The 25,544-nt window shown below is 48.6% G+C and overlaps 1 protein-coding gene across 2 annotated transcripts in view; it reads right to left on the minus strand.

The window, feature by feature from the left end:
* The window catches only part of Jupiter (microtubule-associated protein Jupiter), a 62,269-nt gene extending 57,123 nt beyond the window's left edge, over positions 1-5,146 (minus strand). The window contains exon 1 of one of the 2 annotated variants that reach the window (XM_077702218.1): positions 4,832-5,146. In XM_077702218.1, the coding sequence (XP_077558344.1) occupies positions 4,832-4,890 (59 nt within the window). In that variant the 5' untranslated portion in view covers positions 4,891-5,146. The remainder of the gene's footprint in view (positions 1-4,831) is intronic. The other variant, XM_077702216.1, reaches the window with a different exon arrangement.
* Between the last annotated feature and the right edge of the window lie 20,398 nt (positions 5,147-25,544).

Here is a 25,544-nt window from a genome sequence, read left to right on the forward strand (position 1 = left end):
TCACAATGGCAGCGGCAGCGTTCTCAGCAGTATGGGGCAGCAGATGGTTTCCGGAGCTTGGCCCGGCGAGGAGGAGGACGCCCGTCTCCTCCCGTCGCGCCTCTCTTCTTTTCCTGGCAAGACGAAAGCCTTGCAGGCGGCAGGAGGCGAGCATGCTCGCGCACGCACATCAAGGAGCCATTCGCCCGCGGGATAGCCGGCAGCGCGTCTCTCGCACGCAATGAACTCCGAGCTGCCGCATCGCCCCGTTCGGCACCTGGCCGGACAAGCCGTTGACACGGTGGTGCATGCGGGCGTTGATTGCACTTCGCTTCCGCGCTTGCCGTCTTGGCCAGCGTGAACCTCGTGTACCGTTTTTTCGTCGTCCTTGTGTATTTTTTACGCTCAACCCTATCAAACAATCGCTTGGTCGAATAAATCGTCGTGAGAGCAGCAGCTTTACATTCAGCGTATAGAGCTACGGTTGCCTCCAGTAGCGACTGGACGTTGATATATATTTGGTATAATTGTGCTAGTTGATACATTTTTTGGCGGAAAGCAGCTTGAACGGAGTACAAGGAAAAACAGGGCACGCTGCTGACTCACAACTATTCAGACTATTAAAAAAAGAGAGACCGAAGATATATACATAAACGATATCTGCATGTGCCCAGCAGTCACTGATAAAAAAAATGTTATATTGCGTGGCGGAGAAATTCTTTTTCGCAGATTGATAAGGCCATATTTCCAATATTATATCAGTGACTTTCCGCCGGCACGTGCGGATATTGTTTATGTATATATCTGTGCCCTCTTTTTGTAAAATATTCGGTTGTCAGTCAGTGGCGTGCCCTGCGTTTCTTGTCTTCAATCTGCTGATTGAGCCGCTTTCCACCGAGAGTTGATATACTCGTTCGTTTCTCCAATGCAGTCATTTATTTGCAAGTCCGCGCTTAGTTCACTCCACTCTGCTTCGGCTTTCGTGACAAGGAGATGCAAAGCGGCTCTGGAATGACACCGATCGTGATGCTGCTGATCCACCGGCGGTGGGCTCGTACTGCTCGCGTCGGCTCAAAAGCGCAATATGCGTAGTGCCTCATATGCGTATGATGTTAACTAAGCGGGCGGTAAATTTAAATTTCTTTCAGGAGAATACGCTACTAACCTTACCACTCGTTCTGAGTGTCTCTCTTAAGAACGTGGGAACACCGGGGGCACTGCGGAAGTTGCATGCCTGTGCTGAGCCAGTAGACACCGAGTCCTTGTGATCACTGCCGCTGAAGTTCTTTCTTCAAGCTCCGAGAGGCTCAGCGGATATCTACACCGTGTGAGTCGTACTCATTAGCTTACTATGGACTTGTGAATGAGGTTGCAGGAGCAAGTGCGGTGATATGCATGTTTTCCTGTTATGCCAGCTTGATATGAACAACGAGGTATGCAACACTCACTAACAAAATGTGTTGTTTCTGACAATTTCTCATAAGTGCTTTTCTCCTAAAAGCGCACCATGCATATAGCGTGATGGATAGCAACAAAAATTTTCGGCACATGAAACATGATTGTTTGAGATGAAGAAAAATCCACGTTGAAAAGTTCTTTTTTTCAGGACGCCAAACAGGCCTCCGACACCTGTTTGAGAATGTGCACCGGGAAGTGTGGATGATAAGTGCGCCAGAAATCTAGACCCCTCGCTGTTCGACCGCCCCTTCGTTGTTATGAGGTGACCCATGCATGAACCCTGGCGGGTTAACAAACTTTAATGGTCACACCTGCCGCCTGCAGGTCGGTTACAGTGCAAAGATGACTTCTTGCCGTCCTGTCTGACGTTACCGCGACTTTTCTCACGTAAAAAAGCGAAAATAAAGAAAGCGGAGACACGATGAAGCGAACTGGTTTCCAGAATTGTTATTCTCGCCCTGGGTTTCGCTATTTCCGAGGCAACCCATCGAGCAGTGAGTGAGCGCCGGTGACGGATATACACGCTGGCCGCGGAGGACGGAAGGTGTTCGGGAATGGCCTCGCGCGGCGGCTGACAGCGGCGACGGCATGCGCAGCAGCAGCAGCGGGGCAGTGCAGCAGGGAGCACGCGAGCCGGCGGAAGGAGGCGATGAACTCTGGCGGCGGCTTCCTCGCACTTCTTGCCACCGCTTAAACTCGGCGCGGTTCGCGGTCGTGGCGTTCTCCCGTTGCGCGCAGGCCAACACCGTGCGCACGGAAGGAGTGGTGGAACAGGTTCACTGTTTTTCTCCCGTCCCCTCCCCCGACGTCGTAGACGAGTCGCTCCTGATCATCAACGCGCACGTTTTTCTTTCTCCGCCGCCTGTTTTCTGCCGTGCCTCACCCGTGCACAGCTGACCTCCGCTAGGCTGCTGCATTCTGGCTCGGCTGGCGGGAGGTAAGAAGGCGTGAACGGACCGTACTTCCTCTCTCTTTTTTGCGCCGAGCGAGAAGTGAAACTTACAAACGCCGCCGCTACATTCTGGCCGCCGGAATCACCCGGTAAATGGCTCTGTATAGGCACCATCACCCGTCCCGTGTTTATGCCGCGGTCTGAGTCAGCGCTTGGCAGCCGATCTTCTCGAGCATTGCACATAAACGCAAGTGCTTTAGTGCCGGCCGCGAAGGCGCTGGCAACGCGCTGCGGTCTGATACGCAAGCGGTCGTCTTTGCGTCGCTTCTGTAGCGTTCCTCTTCCTCCTCCGGAAAAGTTCGCCGACACCGCGGACTCTTGGAATGCGCCTCACTTGCACGAGTACCCGGCCCGTAGAAACACGCAGCGGAACGTGAGGAGAGAGCGGGAAAATATGAATGCCACAAATGCGGCGCTATTTGCATCTCCTTATCCTAGGGGATCGCCGGAATGGGCTGAACTCGCAGTATTCTGTTGAGGGTAGGATCTCACGCTCGAGGTGGCGTGCATATTTTGTAACGTTGTATTGCAGCTGTCATGCATTGTTGCGGGGAGTCGTCGTTATGTTCTCAGGAGCGCTATAATTGGAAGCCCGACGTTGTTGAGCAAGCGGATTGTCCCACGCACTCGTCACCTTACAGCGGTGCATTCTTGCGAGATGGCACAATGCCGCCGTTACTGTCCATCGGAACAATGACCTGCGCTTGGCTGGAAAGCACCGTGGTTGGCTTCTCTGCACGACATGGCTGCAAGGTTGATTGCACCGGCTCGCCGAAGGATTATTCGGCATCGGCAAAACCACCGTTCGCGGGCAAGCGTGCTCTTTGTGTGGTATACTGTGTATTCCTACGATCCCGTGGTAAGCGGATCTCTACTTGCAGTTTCTTTAGCCTCTAACTATGGCTATGCATTTTAGGAAATTGAGTACGCCTTGAGCGTAGCACGTTTCACTTGTATACGGGAATTGCTCCTCCAGGAGTGCTGCAGGAATATGGGTTTATCACAACGCCATACTCATCTATGATAAGAAGCCTGTCACTTCCTCGCTTTTCTTATCCACTAGCAAGCCATATGCAATGTAACTTCCGCGTTGATAACCCCGAAGAAACTTCCGTGGTGACAACCAGCCTCAAATAGATCTTTGAGTCAATACACTCGAATAAATTTCGATCGCCACACAGAATATTTTGAAAGGTTCTCGCAACATATTAGTTTCTCAACATTGGATATTTGCGAGCAAGACAGTCTGTCGCACCGAAAGATAGAGGCTAGCTTATTGGAAAAGAACGATGCGTGACAGTGGTAAACATTGAGATAGAGTTGGACCAGGTGGCACGTTAAAAAACGAAAGAGAAAGTAGCCGTCTATCGCATTTAACAGCAGGCTATCGCAGAGCAATCGTGCCAGGCCAGAAGAAATTTTCGGAATATTTGATTACCACTGTTGTTATATTAACACCGTTTAAGTATATCCATATGCAGAAGCCGAACGCGGGACTTGGCAGCCAGTACGTCAATCGTTTGCCGTTCTCGTCTTTCGTTGATAATCCTTGTCGCGCTCTGTTGTCGGAGACGTCAAAGAGCAGGACGTCATATCGAGTGTTACGACAGATGTCACACAGACAGTCTGCTTTCGCTGGTGTACTCGAAAAACAATGAGCTGATCGCCACAGCAGTCGACCAAAACAATAGTTGCGTTTTCCCCGTATACCTATACGACAGTTACGTGAAATGCTCCTAACAAAAAAGTCAGTGTCAACCTCGAACCACAAGAAAGTGGATCGACAGGGGACGCAGCTTTAACTTACCGTTCAAAGCTTTACCCCGAACGCAGTGACTTTTAAGTGGAATGAAATAGTAAAAGTGCGGCTGGTTCACTTATGCTTTCTGTTAATATACGCTGGTCATGTAGTGCTGGCAGCAAGACTAGATAACTGACTGATAATAAAACATTAATTAGTCAACCTGGCAGGAATCAATGTCAGAAATGCAGTGGCGGCAAGATAAACTTCGAGGACGCGTGAGTTACGGATGAGCGCCCACAAACACTGCCGCGGTTCATCCTCCCCACAGCACACTTTTGATGATCATTCGTGATCCAGTTGCTCTAAGAAGTAATTCACCCGTAAACTGCTCTCAAAGGGGACTGTGACCAACTGCTAACCTTTTTTCAAATTCACCATTCATTTGTTCCTCGGAATGAGACGCGTATTTTTAATTGCACGCGAGAACAAAGCACGTGATATTTACACCGGGGAGCAACTGCGTTCTCGACGAAATTGCACGCACTACGCACATTATTTTACTGCTGTTAAGTTTTCGTCGAAACTCATATTTTCCTAACTGTGAGACACTTCTTGCTTTAGGATACAGAATTTTCCTTTAAACGAAGCCCACAGCCCAGCTGGCATCGACAAACTGAAACAGCAATGCTCGCACTCACCTCTTCCCGCGGCCAATCTTATCCAATTCAACGTGACGAAAATCGTACACCGGGGCCATGGCTGTTGAGCACGAGACAGGCAGCAGACGTGGAGAGAGACGGGCGCTAGGGACGTTTCGGCTACGGAAGCTTCCGGGCGGCGGAGCCGGCTTCTCTGCTCGACGGGGGGTCAGAAACGTTCCGCACAGGCCACCGAACGGAATACCGAGTCTCCAGGGGATGAGCGTCGACGCCGGGCCGGTCTGAACGTAGCGGCGCTTTTGCCTTCCGAGAGCCGAATAAACGCGCCGCGTTGCTTCCCCGTCGGTCTTCTCGTCGGCTCCGGCTTTTATGAAGGGTGAGGGGGAAAGGCGCCCTCTTTCCCGACCTCCCTCCCTCCCTCCCTCCCTGCTCTTCGTTCTCTCCCGTACTCCGCGCCGAGCGCAACTGTATCTCGCTTATTTTGTCCGTGGATCAACAGAATAAATGGGTAGAAGTTCGACGGCTCCGAGGAGGTTCTACAACACGCCAGGTTCCACGGCGTTTTTCTTGCGGCCTGCTTGCTGGCTCGGCTCACATTAGCGCTTGTTTGTTTGCGGAAGTCGCGCTCGGAGCGGCAGCCAGCCAAGCAAAATGCGCGCACACAAACAGCAGGCTTCTCTCGTTCCCTTTCCTCGTCCGCCGCCTCCTCGCGATCGACTGATTTCGTGAATAGACCAGCGCTGTCTTCGATTAGCTTGACACCGTTCTCGGGCCCTACCTTCTCTCCTTCCCGTGTCTTCTCTGTAAAAGCGCGTGCTAAAAGTAGCAAAATCAGGAGCAGTGTGAGAGTATACGATATCGTAGCCTTCGCGCTTATGACCTTGTCGAGCTTTGTAATTAGTCCAATACACAGCGAGCGATGCGGATCAAGAACTGTCGTACGTATACGCACTCGATCTTTAATGTGCATCTCTTTTATTTTCAATGCAGTGTTCAAGAAAGGAGGAGGTCAACTGAGGCACAATTTATGGGAATTAATCGGGTGGTATGCCTGATGCGCTATGCAGACAATGGGGCAACACCACAGTAACACAGTTGATACCGATTACCGAGGGACTAGAGTACAGGTAGAGGGAGGCATATAACTAAACGAAGGGAGCTGATAAGAAAACCCGGAAACAAGAATTGGATTAGATTGGCGCGAGGAAGGGCCGGGTGGCCGGAAATCACTCAGAAAGGCCTTTTGTGCAGCGACTGCCAATTACTGAGTGATGACGACAGCGATGGTAGGGACGACGACAATGATGCTAATATCAGCGGTTAAGAACAGCTCTCGTCTTGTTGATGGTCATCAGCGAATAATGATGGAGTTTATGAGTAGGATGTTAGTAAGTGCAACGCTAATGGTTATCTTGCGCAAGGTTCCCACAAGCTAATAAAACAGAAACAAGAAAAATAAGCAACCAGGTGTGTCGAACATGTATAGCGAAGGACGAGGGAGATTCTGGGGCCGAATGTCGTACCATACTGATAGGTTCACGGCAGCAGCCTGATGTAAATCTGTTGAACGTGTATTTGTGGAGACGAATTTATTGCTTATTATACGCCATTCTCGAGCCACCTGGATTCTTGTCTGAAACCGACATGCGAGCCAACATACCTCGAGTGACCACAGTGGAGGCGTTACTGAGGCGATCTCGCTAAGTGCTGCTAACCATCTCTTCACCTTTTAGACGTGCTTACCTGGTCTGTGCCTCATACCTGATTCACCCTAAGAAATATTTAGGATGTGATACATGTAAACATGGGGAATGGCCCGTAATCTTCGCCACGTTGCAGCATCTGACACACCACTAAACGGGCAATAGCCCATAGGTGAGAGCTGATATTTTTTACTACACTATGCCTTTAATATATGCTCAATAGAGATGAAGGTCTTATTGATGGATGCATTACGCTGTTTAACTCGTGCAACCCTTTTCTGTCGGTGTTCTGTGAAAGTCCCGGGTCTTAGCCTCTCCCTACAGATTGGAAGAAGACGGAGCAGCAAGCGTCCTTTGTGGTCGTCTTAAAACTGCCGCAAGGATGTCACACTGGCGTGCAATGCGAGTTCATGCTTTTTCAGTTTTCGTACCTTCGACTTTACGCTTTGTTGTGGTTTATGTTAAAATATTTTTTGTCCATGCCCACTTAAATCAGGCTCGCAATCCGTCAAAGTCCGCCTTGTTGAGTTACAAGTGTGCCATCACAGCTGATGTCAATAGAGCAGTGACGGTGATGGGGCGATCTAAGCGACGACTTTGAAAAACTACTCGCGTTAAAAATACAAATATGCATCAGACCAAGAACTGAGAGCTTGGCCCACGCATTGAGCACTTTTCTTTGGTAAGTACTGTAAACCATAGAGATGTAAGTTTTTATGAAATTTTAAAGGTCGTGAAAAAAAACATTTCTTTCGTGTTTTTTTTTTCTTCAGAAAAATATGAAAAATTAGGAAAAGCCGATTCGACACGGATCTATGAAAGATCGACATTCTTCTTAACGCGAAGGCCCCAAATGTCCCACCAAACGCGAAAAGTGACAGTATTGGCTGGTGATTACACGAATGAAACCAAATTACGTCTGTAAAACGAAAATAAGCAAATAAAATGTACACAAACTTATTTGGGTTTGAACGGGATTTTAACTCGGGTCGCCAAGATGCGCAGCCAAGTTTGATAACCACAGCGCTAACCTTGCAGCACACCAGGATGGAAAAAGAGTCATTCAGATGCGTGCCGCATGACAGGTGAACAAGACGGCACCGCAAACACAACGCAGCAGTGAAGAATTCTTCCATAATCACTGGCTTTCGCCTTCAATCCACTGAAGGGGCTTAAGTGCCCTATAATTTTTTCTGCTAACACAGGAAGGAATATAATTACTACAAGCTGCACCACAAAAGTCCAGCAGAACTTCCGCTCTCAAAATCTAGGCTTGATTTCACGTCAAGGTATTGATTTCACGTCAAGGCATTGGTTTCAGAAAGCGTTTCCATTCCGGCAGATTGCTGGCAGCACAACTAATTTCCCCGTAGGAGCGCTGTTTTTTTTTCAGCGTTATCCTAATTGAGGAAAAAGAAAAAAAAACTGTTCTTTAATGCTGTTTTTCTCTTTCGTTTTCAACCTGTCACATCTCTAGTAAACCATCGCCAAAACGAAATTACTTTTCTTGAAAGGTTTCTTTCCTCAAACGTTTTCATGGAACCCCCTGCAGTGGAGTGAGAGCAAATGGTATTTGCTTTTAATGAAGTATCGCATATAACGAAGGCATTTTTCTGTCCCGATGGCTTTGTCATGGCGAGGTTTTGCTGTAATAAGACAATGACTATAACAAGCAACAGTGTCTTTTAATGTCAATCGCACAGTTTCTTTAGCAGGTTGAGCTCCAGGAGGCCTATATAATCTGAGTATTTAGAATGGTTTTGTGAAATACAAATGAAATGGCTAATTTCTTACAACGGCAGCTTATACGGTAGGCTACCACGGTTTCATGCCGTCCAAGGTGCAAAAAAATTTAAGAATCATAAATGGTGTTTCACTGCAAGTTATGTGTTAATGAGGGAAAGCCAATTTCTGGAAGAAGAGGATTAAGCCGAGTGCAAATTTAAGGACAATACTTCAACACTCTCCGATGCCAGGTACCTTATCAGGAATTTGAGCAAGTAAATGATTGTTAATCAAAATAGAATTTATTAGAGCATCTTAACCCCAAGCACCCCTCAGAGCTAGAAAATTCAGACGTAGTTTAGTTGAAGTGGTCTTACAAGGTTTACTTTTGGTTATATTGCTTTAGGAAGCAAAAGAAATTGAAATTGGAGCATAGCGCCAGGGTCATCCGTCACCAATGATGATGAACCAGCGTATGGCACGAACACACGTCTTGAGCTATCATGGCCGCTTGCACATAGATTCCATCGCTCCGCGGCAACATCGTGTATATACAACGCTTTACCATCAAACATGGTTCGTCTCGTTTGTTCTGCCGCTACTTCACAATGTTCACATTTTTGGCCAATCCAACCTCATAGTCACCAGAGCACTCTGCGCACATACGACACCTACAGGTCATTGTGCTGAAACGCTGTCGTAGATTTTTTTGCTTACAATCAGCTCCATCCCGTTCCCTTTATAAAGTTGGCTTCCTTACACTAAGCATGTGCTTACAGTGAAGTATTCTTCACATGGAGATTTGTGTTAGGATGGTTGGCAGCCAGAAACATTTGTTAAGTCTCATTACAGCTGTTGGTATCTCCAAGAAGAAAATTACAGCCAAGCTGTACAGGGCTAGACCTGCGTGTATTTTTCTGGCCTGTCAGCAAAAACACTCTCGCCGTTTATTTGAGGAGGAAGGCATCATTAGACAGCTTCGGTTCTCTCGATTCTTCATGACTGTGGATAACTTCAAAAGTATGTATAATCTTCCAAACGGCCTACGATGTCGATGGTGACCGCGCAGTTATAGCGCACGCGGTGATGTTCGTTTGCGTCAGGGAAGGAGGTCGGGTCTTGAAATCGGCTCACAGCACCTTTACAAGCCTGCGTGCTTTCGAATGAGGCACGTTAATGCCGGCATCGGAATGGGGCTATCCGCACATAGAGGGCCAAACAGACGAATAACTCAACGTTTGCATTGGAGCAATTCAATGTTTATTGTCGCTTTTTTAAGGGAGTGGACGTTTGGGCCCAGCAAACTCTGCTCGAAGAATAGGATGGCAAAGCGGATGAGCGAGTGCATCAACATGAAAATTTTAAGCTGAACAAGTTGAAGGATTGGTTGTGAACATTTGGGTTCAGTTGTGCAAATCGTAAATAAAAATATTAAAGGCGGATACACGCAAGGCTACTCAGCAAGCTGCAACGAACCTTTGTACGAATGAACCTACCTGTGCAGATTTTGCCAGAAGTTCTTGTAGCCCGACGCGCCCATCAGCAGGGCACGTAAGGTCCTTCAAGGATATTTTTCATTTCATTTCAGAAGGAATTCGGAAGAAAAAAGGAAAAAAATTCTCCCGCATTTCCCCGAGGGGGAGAATGTGAAAGTGCGAATGCACGGTTGTCGGCCCGCTTGCGGCGCTTGCGCTCGGCCCCCGCAGCCCACCGCCTCGCCGCCTTCTCTTCCATCTCTTCCATCGGGTTTGTAGTGTCACGTGTACACCACGCAGTTATCAAGCCGCTATAACGCCGCTGAGTCGCCAACGCACGCCGCTGACGACGTAGTTTGAATGCGTTAAAGATATAAGGCGCGTCACTAACACTGATATCAGCGTCGTGTCCATGGCTTGGTCGGTAGAGCGTCGCACTGCGGCCGCAAAGTCCTCGGATCGACACGTGGCGCCGGATGCTGTTTCTTTTTTAAATATAGAGGAGCACTGCGGACGCCGCCGACGCCGCCACCGCCGCCGGCGGTGGATGGTTTGGGGTCGCTTATAAAGTGCATTCGCACTTAAAAAAATGGTGTGCAAGAACAACAAAGGAACAATGCTCAGAAAGAAGCAAGTGGTATAACTATCGAAATCACAGTTACTAAAAAAAGGCAAGCAAGCAATACACATGACTAAACATTGCAACTAACAGGGCTCAAGTAACAAAAAACCTTCTAGGTAAAATGATTTGTCAGTTCTTCGCGGAAGGCCTTGCGGTCGGTGGTCGAAACAATAATGTCGTGGAGATTGTTCTACAGGGTTTTATTGCAATAGGAAAAAAATAATCTTTCATCTCAGATGTGCGACAGTGAATGTGCGCGATTGGACTGCTGTGGTTGAGGCGTGGGGAGATTCTAGACGGTGGTTGAAGACGAGGGCGTCTTGCGATTGGGTGATAATATAAAGAGTGAAGCATGCAGAGACGGGAGATGATAGGACGTGATTCGAGACTAGGAAGGTCGAATGTTCGTTTTAGTTCAGTGATGCTGGTTATACGTGAGTGGGTTGACATGATAAAGCGTGCAGCACGGTTCTGGATGGATTATAATTCGTAGGTCAGATAAGCTTGCGATGGGTGCCAGATAGATGAAGCAGATTCCAATTTAGGCCGGTCGTATGTTTTAATAGCGGGCGAGGCGGATCATTGATTGCGACGAAGAAAACCTAGCGTTCGTGAGGCGTGTGCGCATATTGTTTCAATATGAGTAACCCATAATAATGACGATGTGAAGTGAACACTGAGATATTTATGGTAGTCTGTTCGAGTTATTTCAGTCGACTTTATATGGTATGAGGGATTTGGGCGGCAGCGCTTAGGGAAAAGGACACATATTGACGCTTATTAAGGTTAAGAGGCATGAGCCGTTTTTCGCACCATGAAGTGATAGTGTCTATGTCTTTTTGAAGGTCAGTGGAATCACTAATGTTATGAATGGCGTTGTATATGACGCAATCATCTGCAAAAATACAAAATCTGGCTTCTGTATTGGATGGCAGGTCACTCACGTAGATTGATAATAACAGGGGTAATAAGCCTGCTCCCTGCGGGACACCGGATGTAACATGCGAGATGGGGGAGCCATAAGAGTTAGCGTATGTGTATTGTACGCGACCTTTCAGGAAATGTTCAATCCAAGTTAACAGTGTTGGGGAATTCTAAGAGTAGATAACTTTGCAAGTAGGGGATTGCGTGGGACATGGTCGAAGGCCTTCAAGAAGTCGACGAAGATGGCGTCAATTTCTAGATAATTATCCACATGTTCTAAGACATCATGGGTGAATTCTGATACCTGAGTTTCACATGATAGTAGCTTTCTAAAACCATGTTGGTGTGAGTAAAAAGAATTAATTGATTCGAGGTGATTCATTAGATTGGCTGCTATGATATGTTCCAAAAGCTTGGACGGAACGCTGGTGAGTGAAATTGGACGATAATTAGATGCTTTTGACCGATCACCAGACTTTTGGACGGGAGTTATTTGAGCCTTTTTCCAATTATGAGGGACTTCACCGGTAATGATTGATTGCTGGAAGATTAAACTTAGTGTTGCTTTTAAGTTAAGTGGTGTTTTTAAGCAGTTTGGTGCTGATTTCATCGCAACCAACTGAGGACTAGAAATTATTACATCCTGCTAGCCGTCGTAAATGGCACCAGTAGTTAAGCCCGATTGGTTACCCAGCCCTTTTTTGTTTCAAATATGTCGACTGCATTTGACCACAAACCCGGTCCGTTAGATCATGTCAGAGCTAATGAAAACAGATCTGGGCTACCCTTTCTCTGGGATTCTTTTATCGCTTTAGATAGTTATTATTAAGCATGGTAAAATTTACATTGTATACTGGTTTGTGGGAGGTCATTTTAATTTGAGGACAGCCGTAGAAGATTAACCTTGAGGGCTCTTTTCTAGTTCTTCAGAGAAGTACCAAGCCGTAGAACTTGGGAGCGACTTCCGCTTCGCGCTTATGCAGGTTTCCGAAATTTTCTGGATTTTTCGTTTCCCGCAGGAATCATGTTATTGCTGTAATTTGCCCTCCGTGTTTTGTGATGGCAAGAATAAAAAAAAAAACCATATCTCGGGATCATAGATGACAGAGCCGTGCTCCTGAAAAAAAAAAGCAAGTATGAATGGGCACCGTGAATTCGGGTTCATCAGGGATGCGGACAAGAAGAATGAGCAAGGCCCGAACTGACTCCTTCTCTTTTCAATCGTGGCATACGTAGTATGTAGTGAACAGGTACTACGAAATGAGCAGACGCGAAGTACGGAACCCACCAGCACACAACACATGAGAGAATACCACACGACTTTTCGCGAGCATTTATCAGGAGCCGACAGGGGTTAAGGAAAGTCAGCGAAAAATGTACCCCCCTCCCTCCTCCCCGCAGTGGAACTTCCTGCACGAGTTACTCTTGCGCATAAATCACGTCGAGCAACGTTTGAACTCGCGCCCACCACACGACGCCCGCGGGTCATGGCTTCTCTGGGTGCCCCCCTTTTTTCCGGGAACTCGCACCAGCGTACACATGCGCATGCCGCAAAGCGCATACATTCGCCGATCCCCGAAACATCGCACCTCCGAGATGGAAGCGGCTCCTTCATCACTGCGCGGCGTCTTTTATTTCCGGATATCAACGTCACAGCGGGAGGCGAGCACGAAACGAGTTCGCACGGGTACGAGTCAACGCATGTGGTCAAGCCCAAAGGTCGGCTTAGGTTTGACCCAGATGTCGTCGGCCCTTTTAATTTCGCTTTATCCTCAACGACTTGGCTTTCGAATGTTTCCTCCTCCGCTCTGGTGAATTCAACTTGCGCGACGTGTGAACCAGGAAGGATCTACGCGTTAAAAAGGGTTGCCACCAAAAGACGCGTCGCGAATAAACGCAGTTCATTGGACGCTGTCTTCGGGAGTTCAGCTTTTCAAAGTTAAAGAAGAAGAACAAATGTTTATATATGCAGAAACCCACGAGGAGGCCCCTGGGAGGCAGTACGAGCATAAGGAAATGCTCTTTTTCCGACATGGTGTTGCCGTAAAGATTTCAGCCGTGGTGGTGTTGCTTTCCTCGCTTCCCTTGCGTGCGCGCGTTCGTAAAACAGAAGCGGGACGACCGGCTGGCTGCCCCCCGCCAGCACTGCCAGAAATGCAATGCGTGTCTTTGAACAACTTGTTGGGTGGGGAGGCGGACCAGCTTGCTCGCGCGATTGAATATATGGGCGGCAAAGCGAACGGTAAACAGCCTGGCTGTGCCGTTGTTACGGAGCTCTTACTTCTGCTTCTTGTCTACCGCTCCTCGAGCACCCGCCCGGGGAGTCATTGACCCCCACCCTGAAATACGCCTTGAAAGAGAGAGCACTTTTGAAATGCGCCAGGGGAACTTGCCCACGTGTTTCCAATTCCAGTGGACGTTTTCTTCGTTTTTGTCTTCTTGTCGGAACCGTTTCCGTATCCTCATTTTTCTCTCTTGTCTGAGCGCCGCGTGATAACGACCGGCGTGTTTGAACTCCGCGGGTTCTGCCAGCGCTCGTGCCCGGGGAACGCTCACAGGTGTTGCTCGGCATCGAGACCCTTTTCTTTGCAGCACCAACAAGTGACGCGCCTGGCAAGCTATTTGCAAGCACACTTTAAGGGGTGAACAAAAACATTTTATCACCTCTGTTTTGTTTGGCATCCCAGATATCTCGAACAGATAGGCGTTTTGTGCCGACGGGCGCGTGCACAGCACATTGGGTGAAAGCCAGCACGCACACAATTCTTCGCAGATTTGTCTCGTAACGTGGCGAGTGACGTTTGCGCAAAGGTGCTCACTTCGAGGAATTCTTGCGTGCATAGTTGACGAGGATGGAGAGAGGATTATTAAGCGAAATAGAAAAGGTGCAAAGTCGGCCACTTTGTTCATAATTTCCCCACTAAAAAAAAAAGACCGAATCGGTTCTTCCGAAAGAAGCTGCGGATACGATTCAAAAAGGTGTCGCGGTAAGTTCAGGACTTTATCCTGATTTTCGGTATTTGTTAAGGCTCGCGGGCAGGCTCAGAACGTTGGCGGTGACACGGAAGGAAGGCGACAAAGAGGCTTGACATGTCGCCACTAGTCAGCAAAACATTTGCGGGTCAAGCTGCATGTTGGTTTTGGCGAGCCCTACTGACGAGGAAAAGAATACAATGCCGCCTGTTAACCCGAACGTCATTCCGAGCTGTCACCCTTATCTTCGAGGGCCTATAGTCTTTTCCATATCAGCCGAGGACCACCCAAGGACGCACTCTGCCCTCATCGCTTTGGCGCCAGAAATTTGGCTGATTGGTTGGTTTCTGCAGCTTCTGAACTACGTAAAATAAAATGGATTCATAATTCATGTTATGTTGCGTCACGTGGCATGCTTTTCTTTTCATCTATCGGCATGGCTTCCTCTCGCCCTTGCCTGCCTTCGTGATGGCATGATGACGATAAAATACGAGGTATTCGGCAGCTTTGCGCCAACTAAACTAGCGATACCAAGGCTGCTGCAAAATGTATTTTTATTACTGGGCTGTAATTACGCATTTACAAATTAGTAATGCATTGTGCACACGCACATGCGGTTCGCTTTATCCCTACAGCCAATTGAAAAAAGCTGCCTACAGCAGATGAAAGAAGCTTCCAAGCTTTTCTTTTTTCAAAGCAGGATGTATTGCTAGTAGTATTGCAAGCGGCTGTCGGCCTCGCGATAACTTTTGTCGAGCCCAGAACAGAGCGAAAACTGAACTGTACATGGCATCATAACGCCAGCTGTCACTGCGTGCGAAAGAACAAAACAGTTCGAAGCACCCTTCGGTGTCCGTACTTGTTCTTTCTTCATTCCCGGAGGGCTTTTCCTGCGGCTGTAACACTCGGCTCCCTGGGGGCTGGTTTCCTTTCGATCCACGTATGTCCGCACCGAGGGGAATGGCGTCGAAGACACAAACAGTGCTCATACCGCAGGCTGGTATTTCCATACACGGCTGGCTATGTCTAGACGAGCGTGCAAGACAGAAACATTTTCTATCGTTACTCGCGTGCGCCGCAGCGTCCTTTTCGCCCAGACACGTATAGTTTTCTCTACGGTTCCTCCTTGCCTCCTTAACTGTTCTTCTGGCGCCGCGACCCTAGTCGCATTACCATCCGCCCTGAACCCCCCATGGACGACAGCTCAGACTCGGCGCTTTCGGAGTGAGCTTCTCCGCAGCAGCGGACCGCCTATTTTTGGAGTTAATGTCACCGGCGGGCAGGCCTAGATGACGAAAATTTCTGGCTGATGGTAGAGGGAATTGTTTTACTATTATAGTGTTCGGCGGATTTTTTACAGCGTTTGTGCCTGTTTCCTTGTTCAGAGTCAGTACTGTCCTCCCCTTTGTCTGGAAGCACTGCGTTTGTGCGTTGTCCTTTGACAGCGTAATATTTGCGGAGGAATTTCGAAGGGAGCAAACCAATTCATTGCTACCTTTGACTCCTCCCTCTCTCTCTCTCTCTCTCTCTCTCTCTCTATATATATATATATATATATATATATATATATATATATATATATATATATCCCTTTATCCCTCCCTCTTGATAAGATAAACGACAGGATGACTTTGAAGTTTCCGAGTGATCCCAATGCGGATCATTCTGTGCCGCTTGGCATGAGGTCGGTGGTTTCACACGCTGCCGCTGCGGCTGCTCTCCTGAAAGAGAGGCAGAACAAAAACGCCTATATATTGGATATTTTGGAGACGAATAATGATCTTCAGTTTATCTAAATTAGTTCGCAGTCTCTCACTATAGGGCGTGCTATTTCAGCTTGCAAAGCCTGAACGAAGGTTTGAACCAAGTTTCCTAGTAGCTATATGGTGGTTTTTGCACCAATTCAGACTTTTGATTACGGTGCAATTGTTGCTGCTAGGTTAGCGGCGAAAGCAGTTTACGTTTTGGTCATCAAGTTACGGCTCGATAACCTACAGATCAGCTTGCATACATATTTTCAGAATGAACGGATACCTGTAAAAGCGTAACAGGGTGACAGCAGCAATGCCTCTAGCGGGTATCTGTTGACCGACCAGTTAGAACACTCCGCCGTTTCCAAAGCTGATTTCGAAATGTGCTCATTCTTCTTTACGAAGAAAAAAAGATACAGAAAAACAGAAAACATTTATTAAGCCAAGAGTATTAAGCCCCACATTGCGCAAAAAATTGGCGTTGTTGCAGTGCAATATAGAAGGTGGCCGGAGCAGTAAAATGTACAAAAAAAAAAAAATAACGTTTGATTTCTAGTTCAAATGGAGCCGGAATCTCTTAAGTAAGAGCCGAGTGCGTTGCCACACGCGAAACAGCCCGCCGTCAGCGGTGGAAGAAAAGTCATCCAAGTGCATGCGCCGCTTACGGCATATAGCAAGACAGGTGAACGTAGCAGCTCGTGAGTAGAACAGGTGCAGCCCAGCCACGGAGAACCCTGATTTCGGGGATCTGGGGCATGAAGTGCGCTCAGGCTGCCTTTCGACGAAATTCGTGCCAAAACGTGAAGAAAATAAAAGGAAACAAGAGACGGAAGTACGATGTGGCAGCAAGAAAATTCGCCAGGGTTTCACCTTCGAAGAACGTAAGAAGGCCTCATAAGTGCATCGAGGATTTTTTTTTTTTCAGTTAATTTAGATATGTAGTGTTTTTATGTTCCTAAATACGTTAAATCGCAAGAATTCGCAATGTTGACGACTTGCAATAAGCTGCCGCAAAGTATCAATTCGTGTTCGAAGCCATCCTGCGCCATGTTTCTTTCGGTTATAGTATTCTGCTTCGAATTTACGAGCCACAAGCGCTCGTGTTCGAAACCATGCTTCGCCATATATCTAAGTTATTATACCTCCGCTGCACGCTTCTTCCTAGCCTCTACTTCTCAGTTCCCAGTGCACGCTTTGTCCCCAAACAATGGATGGCCAACTGAGCGGTAAAGCCGGCGTGCGTAGCAGTGAAGTGGCCACTGAAATGGCCGACTGTGTAGGGAGGAAAAGCGAGATAATTGAGCGAGAAAATTAAATAAATTTGGGTCTGGATGGGAACCGAACCCATGCCTCCGGAATGCAAGTCGAGCACTCATCCGAACACACCGCATCGACTCAATTACTCATTACCATCATCATAATCAACAACAACAACAACAACAGCCCACTAGGTCTAGTCTATGTAATGTGGACTAGGTTAGGCGTCACCACCACCACCACCATCGTTATCGCAATCATAACCACCATAATGATGACGAAGCATGGTTTCTAACACGATCCACCATTATCGTCATCATTATAATCAAGAGCAACAGCAACAACCGCAGCCAATTTGAGTCCACTGCAGGACGGAGGCCTTTCGCAGAGATTTCCTACCGCCTCTGTCGCGTCCTTTTTGCTATGCGGTATATTCTCCTTCCTTTAATTGATTGACGGTTATTCGGTCGTCTGCTGCAGCTGCAGCTGTCTTCATTCCGTTGCCTGGACATTCTAGCTTGCTTCAGTTGCTGTCGGAGCCTGGGAAACCAAAGTACTCCTTTCAGTGTTGTTTCCTGGACTAATCCTGCTAGCGTATACAACTCAGCACAGAACCTTTCCGCCAGTTTCACTATCTCATTTATGTTGTTTGTAATGTCACCAGTTTCGTACATTCTATATTTGCTGATTGGAAGCTTTTTTGTTTCCCTTGATGGTTCGTATTTTTCAGCGTTTCTCCAACCTTTGCCACGTCGTACGAAGGTCACAAATTTTGCTTCTGTCAGTTATTCCCGACAATTCTGGCAACTAAATCTGCTCTACCTTTCTTCACATTTTCATGTACCCGCGTTTCGCAATAAGGTGTCTCGTTTCCTGAGATAGCTCGCCATTTTTTTTTCTAGCTTACGTTCCCCGTACAGCTACAGCTGACTCTGACTACATGTACCGCGATAAGTGGGAAACGGGGAGCGTTATTGCAATCTCTCTCCTCTTCCAAGATGGGGACGCACAAGCAGACGCAGCAGCTCTACTCCAAAACTTTGTCAAGCGCCCCAGCAATGATCCAAATCAGAAGAGCTTTTATGCGAACAGTTTTTCACGACCAGCTCACAACTATTGGTGAACGACCGGTGTCTCAACGATGGGAAAATTCAATTCAGCAACTGTGCTCGTGCTTGTATAAGGCAGCATTTATTATCCCTAATAATCAGGCGACATCACGAAGCTCGGCTCCCGTTCTGCGATTGACAAACCGGTCGTATCACAGCTAACAAGTACCGACTTCGCTAATTATGGAGACTTATATTATTTTTTTTCTTCGTTCTTCCACTTTCTTGTCCTCTATCTTTTCTTTTTCTCCTCTGCGCCTCTTCTTTTCAGCGCAACCACATTTCTGCACCGACGCCAGCGGCCTATGCGCTCATTAGCTGCTGCCTCCCCTCTCCGCTCTGCCTAGACGTTTCATTTTTTATGCCCGCTTTCTAAAGTAGTGCGGCCCCAGCCGCGTAACCCACCATCACTCACGCGCCCGTCGCAACCACGACGCCCGCCGCCTGAGGCCGGTCGCATTCGCAATGCGCGCTCTCTCGGGGAGCTTCGCCGGCGTTGCGAGTTGGGCTGGGTTTGCCTATTTTGGGCGCCGATGGAGAAGACAGTGGCGGCGGCTGCGGCGGCGGGGCGTATATACCCGGCGTGCGGACTCGGGTCCCGACGCCGCGGGGAGCGCGAACGCGTGTGGCGAGGGGAGCCGTGCGGTGCTTCCGCATGTATAAATACACACGACCGACACACACGGCATAAGCGACGTACGCGGGGAGAGGGAGGGAGAGGAGGAGGAGAATTACGCGTAGCTTTTCGCGGTTGTTCATCGGCGGCGGAAACGATGACCGAAGGTTTCAACGCCGCCGAGCTGGCGCGAAAATCAAAATTCCAACAAACAAAAAATTCCCCCGCATTTCCCCGAGGGGGAGAATGCGAAAGTGCGAATGCACGGCTGTCGGCCCGCTTGCGGCGCTTGCGCTCGGCCCCCGCAGCCCACCGCCTCGCCGCCTTCTCTTCCATCTCTTCCATCGGGTTTGTAGTATCACGTGTACACCACGCAGTTATCAAGCCGCTATAACGCCGCTGAGTCGCCAACGCACGCCGCTGACTACGTAGTTCGAATGCGTTAAACATATAAGGCGCGTCACTAACACTGATATCAGCGTCGCGTCCGTGGCTTGGTCGGTAGAGCGTCGCGCTGCGGCCGCGAAGTCCTCGGATCGAAACCTGGCGCCGGATGCTGTTTCTTTTTTAAATATAAAGGAGCACTGCGGACGCCGCCGCCGCCGCCGCCGGCGGTGGATGGTTTGGGGTCGCTTATAAAGATTCGCACTTAAAACAATCCAAGTGTCATGGTCACACGCGTCTACTGGTGAGGTCACTCTGTGTTGGCAGCTCGGGAGAGTGAAAATGGTATTGCCTCGTGGGTGCGTACGCTATACACGGGCCTTGCCACGCCACGAACTCGACTTGTGTATGCACCAAAAAACAATTTATTTCCGCTGTAATTTGTGGTGTGGGTCAGATCACGAGGTCGTTTTTTCTTTAATTGGCCCGCAAGGAAGATCCAACAGCATGGTTCTGGAGGTTAGGGCAGGAATTTTGAATGTTTTGCGCCAGGTGAACTACTACAATCTACGGCGTGCACGTGACTTAAATCCTGGTACGACAAATGTGCGTTCTGTATTGTGCGTTTGCAGTAGCTTGCTTGCAAGTCGTGAGAGAAACCAATAATCGAGGTGTACAGAGTCTCTCCTTTTTTTTTATTTGTTCCTCCATCTAAGTAAGCCGTGCGGGGAAACAGCGGTCGCTGGCGTAGGAAGTCAGCAGAGCACGGCGCCATTTCCGCCGATCCTTGGTCACCACGTTGATGAAAGCAGAGCCATTGGGCAATGCGCACGCCACATGCGCAGCATGCGGCGTGGCAAACTATGCGGGGGACAAGGACACAGCGGTGGTGTTGGCCTTCGGAACAATGCTTACGGCCGGAAACAACGACCGGCGGAAATGATGCGCACAGTCCGGGGTGCTAGGCTTTGTTGTCACGTTATGCGTCCCTAGGCCTGCATTTGGCCAGGGAAAATAATAAGCGACGACAACAACAAGAAATGTTTGTTTGTCAGTATTTCGGAGCACGTTCGCAAAAGAAGGGACCGCCGGAGTCTCATCATTGCCTTCGGCATGCGTTTCAAATCCCATAGCCGTGAATTCCTGTAAAGAAGAAAGCTCGGACAAAACTATGCTTCCATCTGGGCCTCTGTAGCAGCGCTGTCGCGATTTGTCTAGGAATAAAAAGTTAAACGAACTTTATTTGAATAGCAAAAGAATAACTTTTATTGCAGAGGATGAGCCATGACGGCTACTCTTTACACGGTGGCCTGTCCATGGAGCACGGATTCCCGCATGTAAGGCCCGTACTGGAAGAACCCTGACGGAGGATATCCTTAAAAGGGGGAGAGTGTACAACACTAGAAAAGGATTGGCCACAGATGCATAGACGACACGCGCGAAACATGTTCCAAACGTAACTAACAGTGCCCCATCTCGGTACTCGAGAAGGAAAGAGATGAACACAGGGGAACAACAGCTTCACTGAACTCCACCACCAGCAGCGGAAGACAAGAAGACCTCGAGACTTTAATGGGGGTTTCTCTCAAGTGAGCGGCATACACCTACGGATAATCAGTCCGGAGTTCACTTCCCTACTTAAATAAAATTTAAGTAAATGTTTTCCGAAACACGTACGCGGTTAATTGCCGCAATGCATCGTCAAAGGTTGCTCATGATATCACACTGCCATTCCAGCTCATGTGTCAGCCAAAACCAAGCGGGGTCGCTTTCTTTAAATCCGAGAGCTTTAAGGAGGGCTCACCCGTTAACGCTCCTGTGGGGCTTACTGCTTCACGACCCGCGGGCTTTTTAAAAGCCATCGTGCACGAGCACAACAAGTTTCACGAATACACGCGAACATTCACAACGGCCTAGTTTGCATATTTTAGAAATACGTGATTTCAGTACCGAGATAAATAAACAAAAGTCTCACTTGCTAGACAGCGAGCGCCATCTTGTGAAAACTAAACAAACCAAAATGTGTTTCTTGTTTATTTTTTATTTCATTAGTGAAGTGAAATATTTCTGAAAGAAGCACACTGTGCCATTGGAAATGTTTCAATGGATGTGCAAACCTTTTTGCATTGGTACGCGATGCCCTTTAAGCCCGCGGCTCGTGACTCAGTCAGTGCCACAGAAATGTGATCAGGCCGCTTGAACGGAAGATGCGAGCGGCGTCCGGCGTCACTCCACATCCCGTTTGCCACGCTTGTGAGGAGCACGTGACATGGCACTGCCACTCGAGACTGGAGGAGGAGGAGGAGCAAAACTTTATTAACAGTGAAGTCGAGCGGGATCGTGGTCGGGGTCCTCATTCCAGGACTCCGCTGGTGCGGCCTGCCGTCTTCGCCCTTTCAGCGAGCAAAAGCTGCTTACTCAGGCCTGAGCTGGACTGGAGAGGCACGTGATTCCCCGTCTCAAGAGGAGCGGAGGAATGGCGTTGTTGACCATCAGGGTGGCAGCCTTTGGGAGCAGCTCCACGTGATGCGCACCATTGTGGCAGGTTCCAAAAGGAGCGCTCCTATTGGCTGCGGCGCGTTCCATCGAATGCGTGGACCCTCAGCCGCGTGGGTGCAGCCTAAACCTACAATTGTATATGGAGCGTGACACATACCAGCCATCACGCTGCCGTAGAAACTCTGAAAAGAAATGTGTAAAAACGAAACTTAAATTCCATGCTGAGAACCATGGTTTGTCCAGCCAACGCTCGCCACCGGGAAAGATCCAAGCCAAGACGAAAAAAGAAACGGGAGGAGGACAAGACTGCAGGAACCGAAGTGTAACAAACAAGCGCTCTCATGTATCTTCATATAATGTCTAAATAAATAAGCGTTTTTGTCAAACGGCGTTCACCTGCACTCAGCGATTCCCACAAGTAGCTCGCGCCAGTTCAGCCGCAGAACGTGAATACATATTACGGATAAAAACTCGAAAACATCACTGTCAGCACAAAACTCAAACAAGCACTCAGCCGTATTCAAATAAACATTAAGGCCTTCGCAGTGACAATTCATCAGAAGTGCTTAGTTACCCTCGGAATTCTTTTACTGTTTTTATGAGGGCGAATGTTTTATGAGTTCTGAGAATCCGTCGTGGCGCCTCAGTGGCTAAGACATTCTGCTGCTGAGGCCAAGAACACGGACCCGATGCCAGCCACGGCGGCAGTTTTAGGGGCGAAGCTCCTCTTGCTCGGGCCCTGTCCCGCCCCTCGTTGCTGCTGTATACGGCACGGCACAATAATGATGATTGTGGCAGGATCCTCCTAGGGATTGGCCAACCAAAGATTGGCCGAAGAGGACAAAACGTTCAACGTGTTCGTTGCTACCCAACAAGGAGAAGAGGAAGAAGAAGAGGTTGTCGTTCGTCGCCTGCGAGCTCAAGACACGTACCGGGGGTACATGACACAAGACGTTCTGCAGAAGAAGACGGCCAAAGTGGCTAAAATGTCACACACCGAATTCGCCAACTTACCCATGGAGATTCTCATCGTCCAAAACAACCCCTACATAACCACCACAAACATCGACGTCGTCGACGGGCTTGTCAACGGAGCGGTGGAAAGCGTGACGTGTCGAGTCTTTATATGATGTGCGGGCGAATGTTTCACGGTTTTACCCATAAGCATTTTTGCTTTGCCCCTCTCATCATCATTCACTTCGTGGAGATGGCGGAATTTTTGTGATCCACGGGGGTGGAAGAAAAAAAAATCATTGACGAATACGATACTTCAGGAAACAAAATTTGAGCACAGCTGCTTCTGTGCAAGGACTCGAACTATCGAAGGGGGAAGGAAGTTTGCGGGGCGGGCGAGCGTCAATAAAGCGATATTCTCGTCCAACGTTAATTGGCCTACACCACTCGGTAGCACATATGACTGCTTTATACGAAAGGAAAGAAAAACGCTCTAGTGTAACTGTGTTAAAGCCTTCGAGCTCGTCAACTCGAATGCTTCGCTAGCAGCACTCGTCCAAGAGTGACGGGTCATTTTAGCGTTGAACGCACTGACAGCAACATCATCCGGTTAGTTTCATTATGATGGACCTTCTATTGTTTCTGAAACTTGCATAACACGCGTAAATGTAGAAAATAAAATAAAATAAAATAAAATAAAATAAAATAAAATAAAATAAAATAAAATAAAATAAAATAAAATAAAATGAAATAAAATAAAATAAAATAAAATAAAATAAAATAAAATACCGCCTTTGCTGGGCGTCACAAAAACGTACTCAGATAATTTCAAGCGCACGGATCCTTTTTGTCGCTGCGCACATACGCGTGAGTTCGTGAGACTTTTTTTCTCTCATCGCGCAGGGAACGGCCCTGAACGGAAGAGTATACGCGCTTCGCCCTTTCCGAAATCCGGGATGGCCTTTTCACGTGCCAAAGAAATGAGGCAAAAAAAACAACAACAGAAAAACAAAAAGAGGCCGCTTTAAAGCATGCGACTGTGTGCCCATCTGACGGGCGATAGAGGTACTGTCTCACGTGTCTGCATTGCATCCGGCGGACATTCCCAAACACACCTCTCCCTCCTATATGCCTCCTCACAGGACGCCGCCGCAATCGCCACCGGGATGAAGAAGGCCATAGAGAGCGGTCATGTGGCGGAAGTACACATCAAGATCCGGCTTCGCCTAGTGAGTGAGGTGCAAAAGTTTACTACGTTTGGGGTCTAAAATAGACACAAGAAGCCAGGGGTGTGGGAGGAAAATCTGTGTGAGCTTGTATCTTTTTGCTCTTATGACTACTGTGAAATATAGGAAACAGGAGTGCGAGAAAAAGAAAACTAAAGGAGGGGGACTAGGCTAAAAAGAAAGTCGCGACTGAGACGACCCGTCGTCGCCTGCTTGAGATCGGAGACACAGTTTCTCTGTCCCCTTGAGCCGTCTTAAAACAAAACTTCCCCATAAGGTCTGAGACGGGCGCTCGCTGGGGGACGAACGTGATCTCTCCGAGCAAAGAACCCCCTCGCTGGGGGACGAACGTGATCTCTCCGAGCAAAGAACCCAAGCGTAGAGAACAGGAGGCTTTTGCAGAACGCGCCTTGCGAGCCTGGTGCCAGGGCAAGCGAGCGTCATTTCCTTTTTCTTCCGAAGCCGCGGAGTTTGTAGACCTACAAGGGAAGGCAGCAATGCTTCTTCGTCGTCAGAAACTGGCCAATCATGCGGTGGCTTCGGCATGGCTAACCAATTTCTATAAGCGTCTCTGCTCGGCGTCTGAAATATACAACCGCCGAAAGAGAAAAAAAAAAAAATGGCGTGACGTGCGAGCCTCACGGCCTTGTCCTCTTGGGGACGGCGGTTGGATGCATTAGCGATGCTCCGTTGCCAGAGCGTGATGCGTGCGAAGGGAGACCCGAGATCGGCGCATCTGGTGTCGTTACACATCTCCGGAAAAAGCCGTCTTTATAGATAGCTGCATCCCGAAACTTTTCGGGCGCAGCCCTTTGGCGGCCGTCTCTGGGCTGTGCCGCGTTGTCGGCGTAACCGAGTGAACGATGGCAGGACCGGCGAAGGAAAGAAAAAGCAAACGATGAAAGACAGCAAAGGAGGAGAGCGTCAGGAATTGGGAGGTGAGGGCGGTTTGCCGTGGCGGCGCGAGCCAGCGCTCTCCGAAAGCGGGCGGTGGGGGAGGGGAGGGGGCAGTATGCTGTGCTCGCACAAGGCACTCGATGGCGTGACGCTTGGCGAAAACGTGAGGGGGGCGTGCGCGTGACTATGATGTGCGGTCGCTTAATACGCAGTTCGCGGTCTCTTCCTGAGACGCACTTCGCGCCGCCGACGCAGAGGCTCATCATCGCTGCCGTCGAGAGAACCCACGAGTGAGTGCTGCCTCAGCGCACTGCTGCTGCGCCCAAATATCGCATTAAGGAGTATCGTAATCGCTAGCCAATTATTTAACACGAAAGGGGTTTATTACGGGATACACGAAGATTTCGCTTACGTCATATCCGTCGCAGAAGTGACGCCAGTACAACGAAGCAAGCGGCCTGTAAAGGGTCTCTTTAGTACTAAAAAGTTCGCTGCTCTTTGGGTTGTTCGTTTGCGGAGTTTATATTTTAACACGAAAGTAGTTTATGCCGGATACATCAAGATTTCACTGACGTCATATCTACCGCGGAAATGGCGCCAGCACACCTTTGCCGAAGCGACCCGCCAGCACAAACAC

The sequence above is a fragment of the Haemaphysalis longicornis genome, unplaced genomic scaffold (assembly GCF_048455015.1).
Source record: "Haemaphysalis longicornis isolate Haplotype H1 unplaced genomic scaffold, Haemaphysalis longicornis Haplotype H1 scaffold_3, whole genome shotgun sequence".
Classification (NCBI taxonomy): domain Eukaryota; kingdom Metazoa; phylum Arthropoda; class Arachnida; order Ixodida; family Ixodidae; genus Haemaphysalis; species Haemaphysalis longicornis.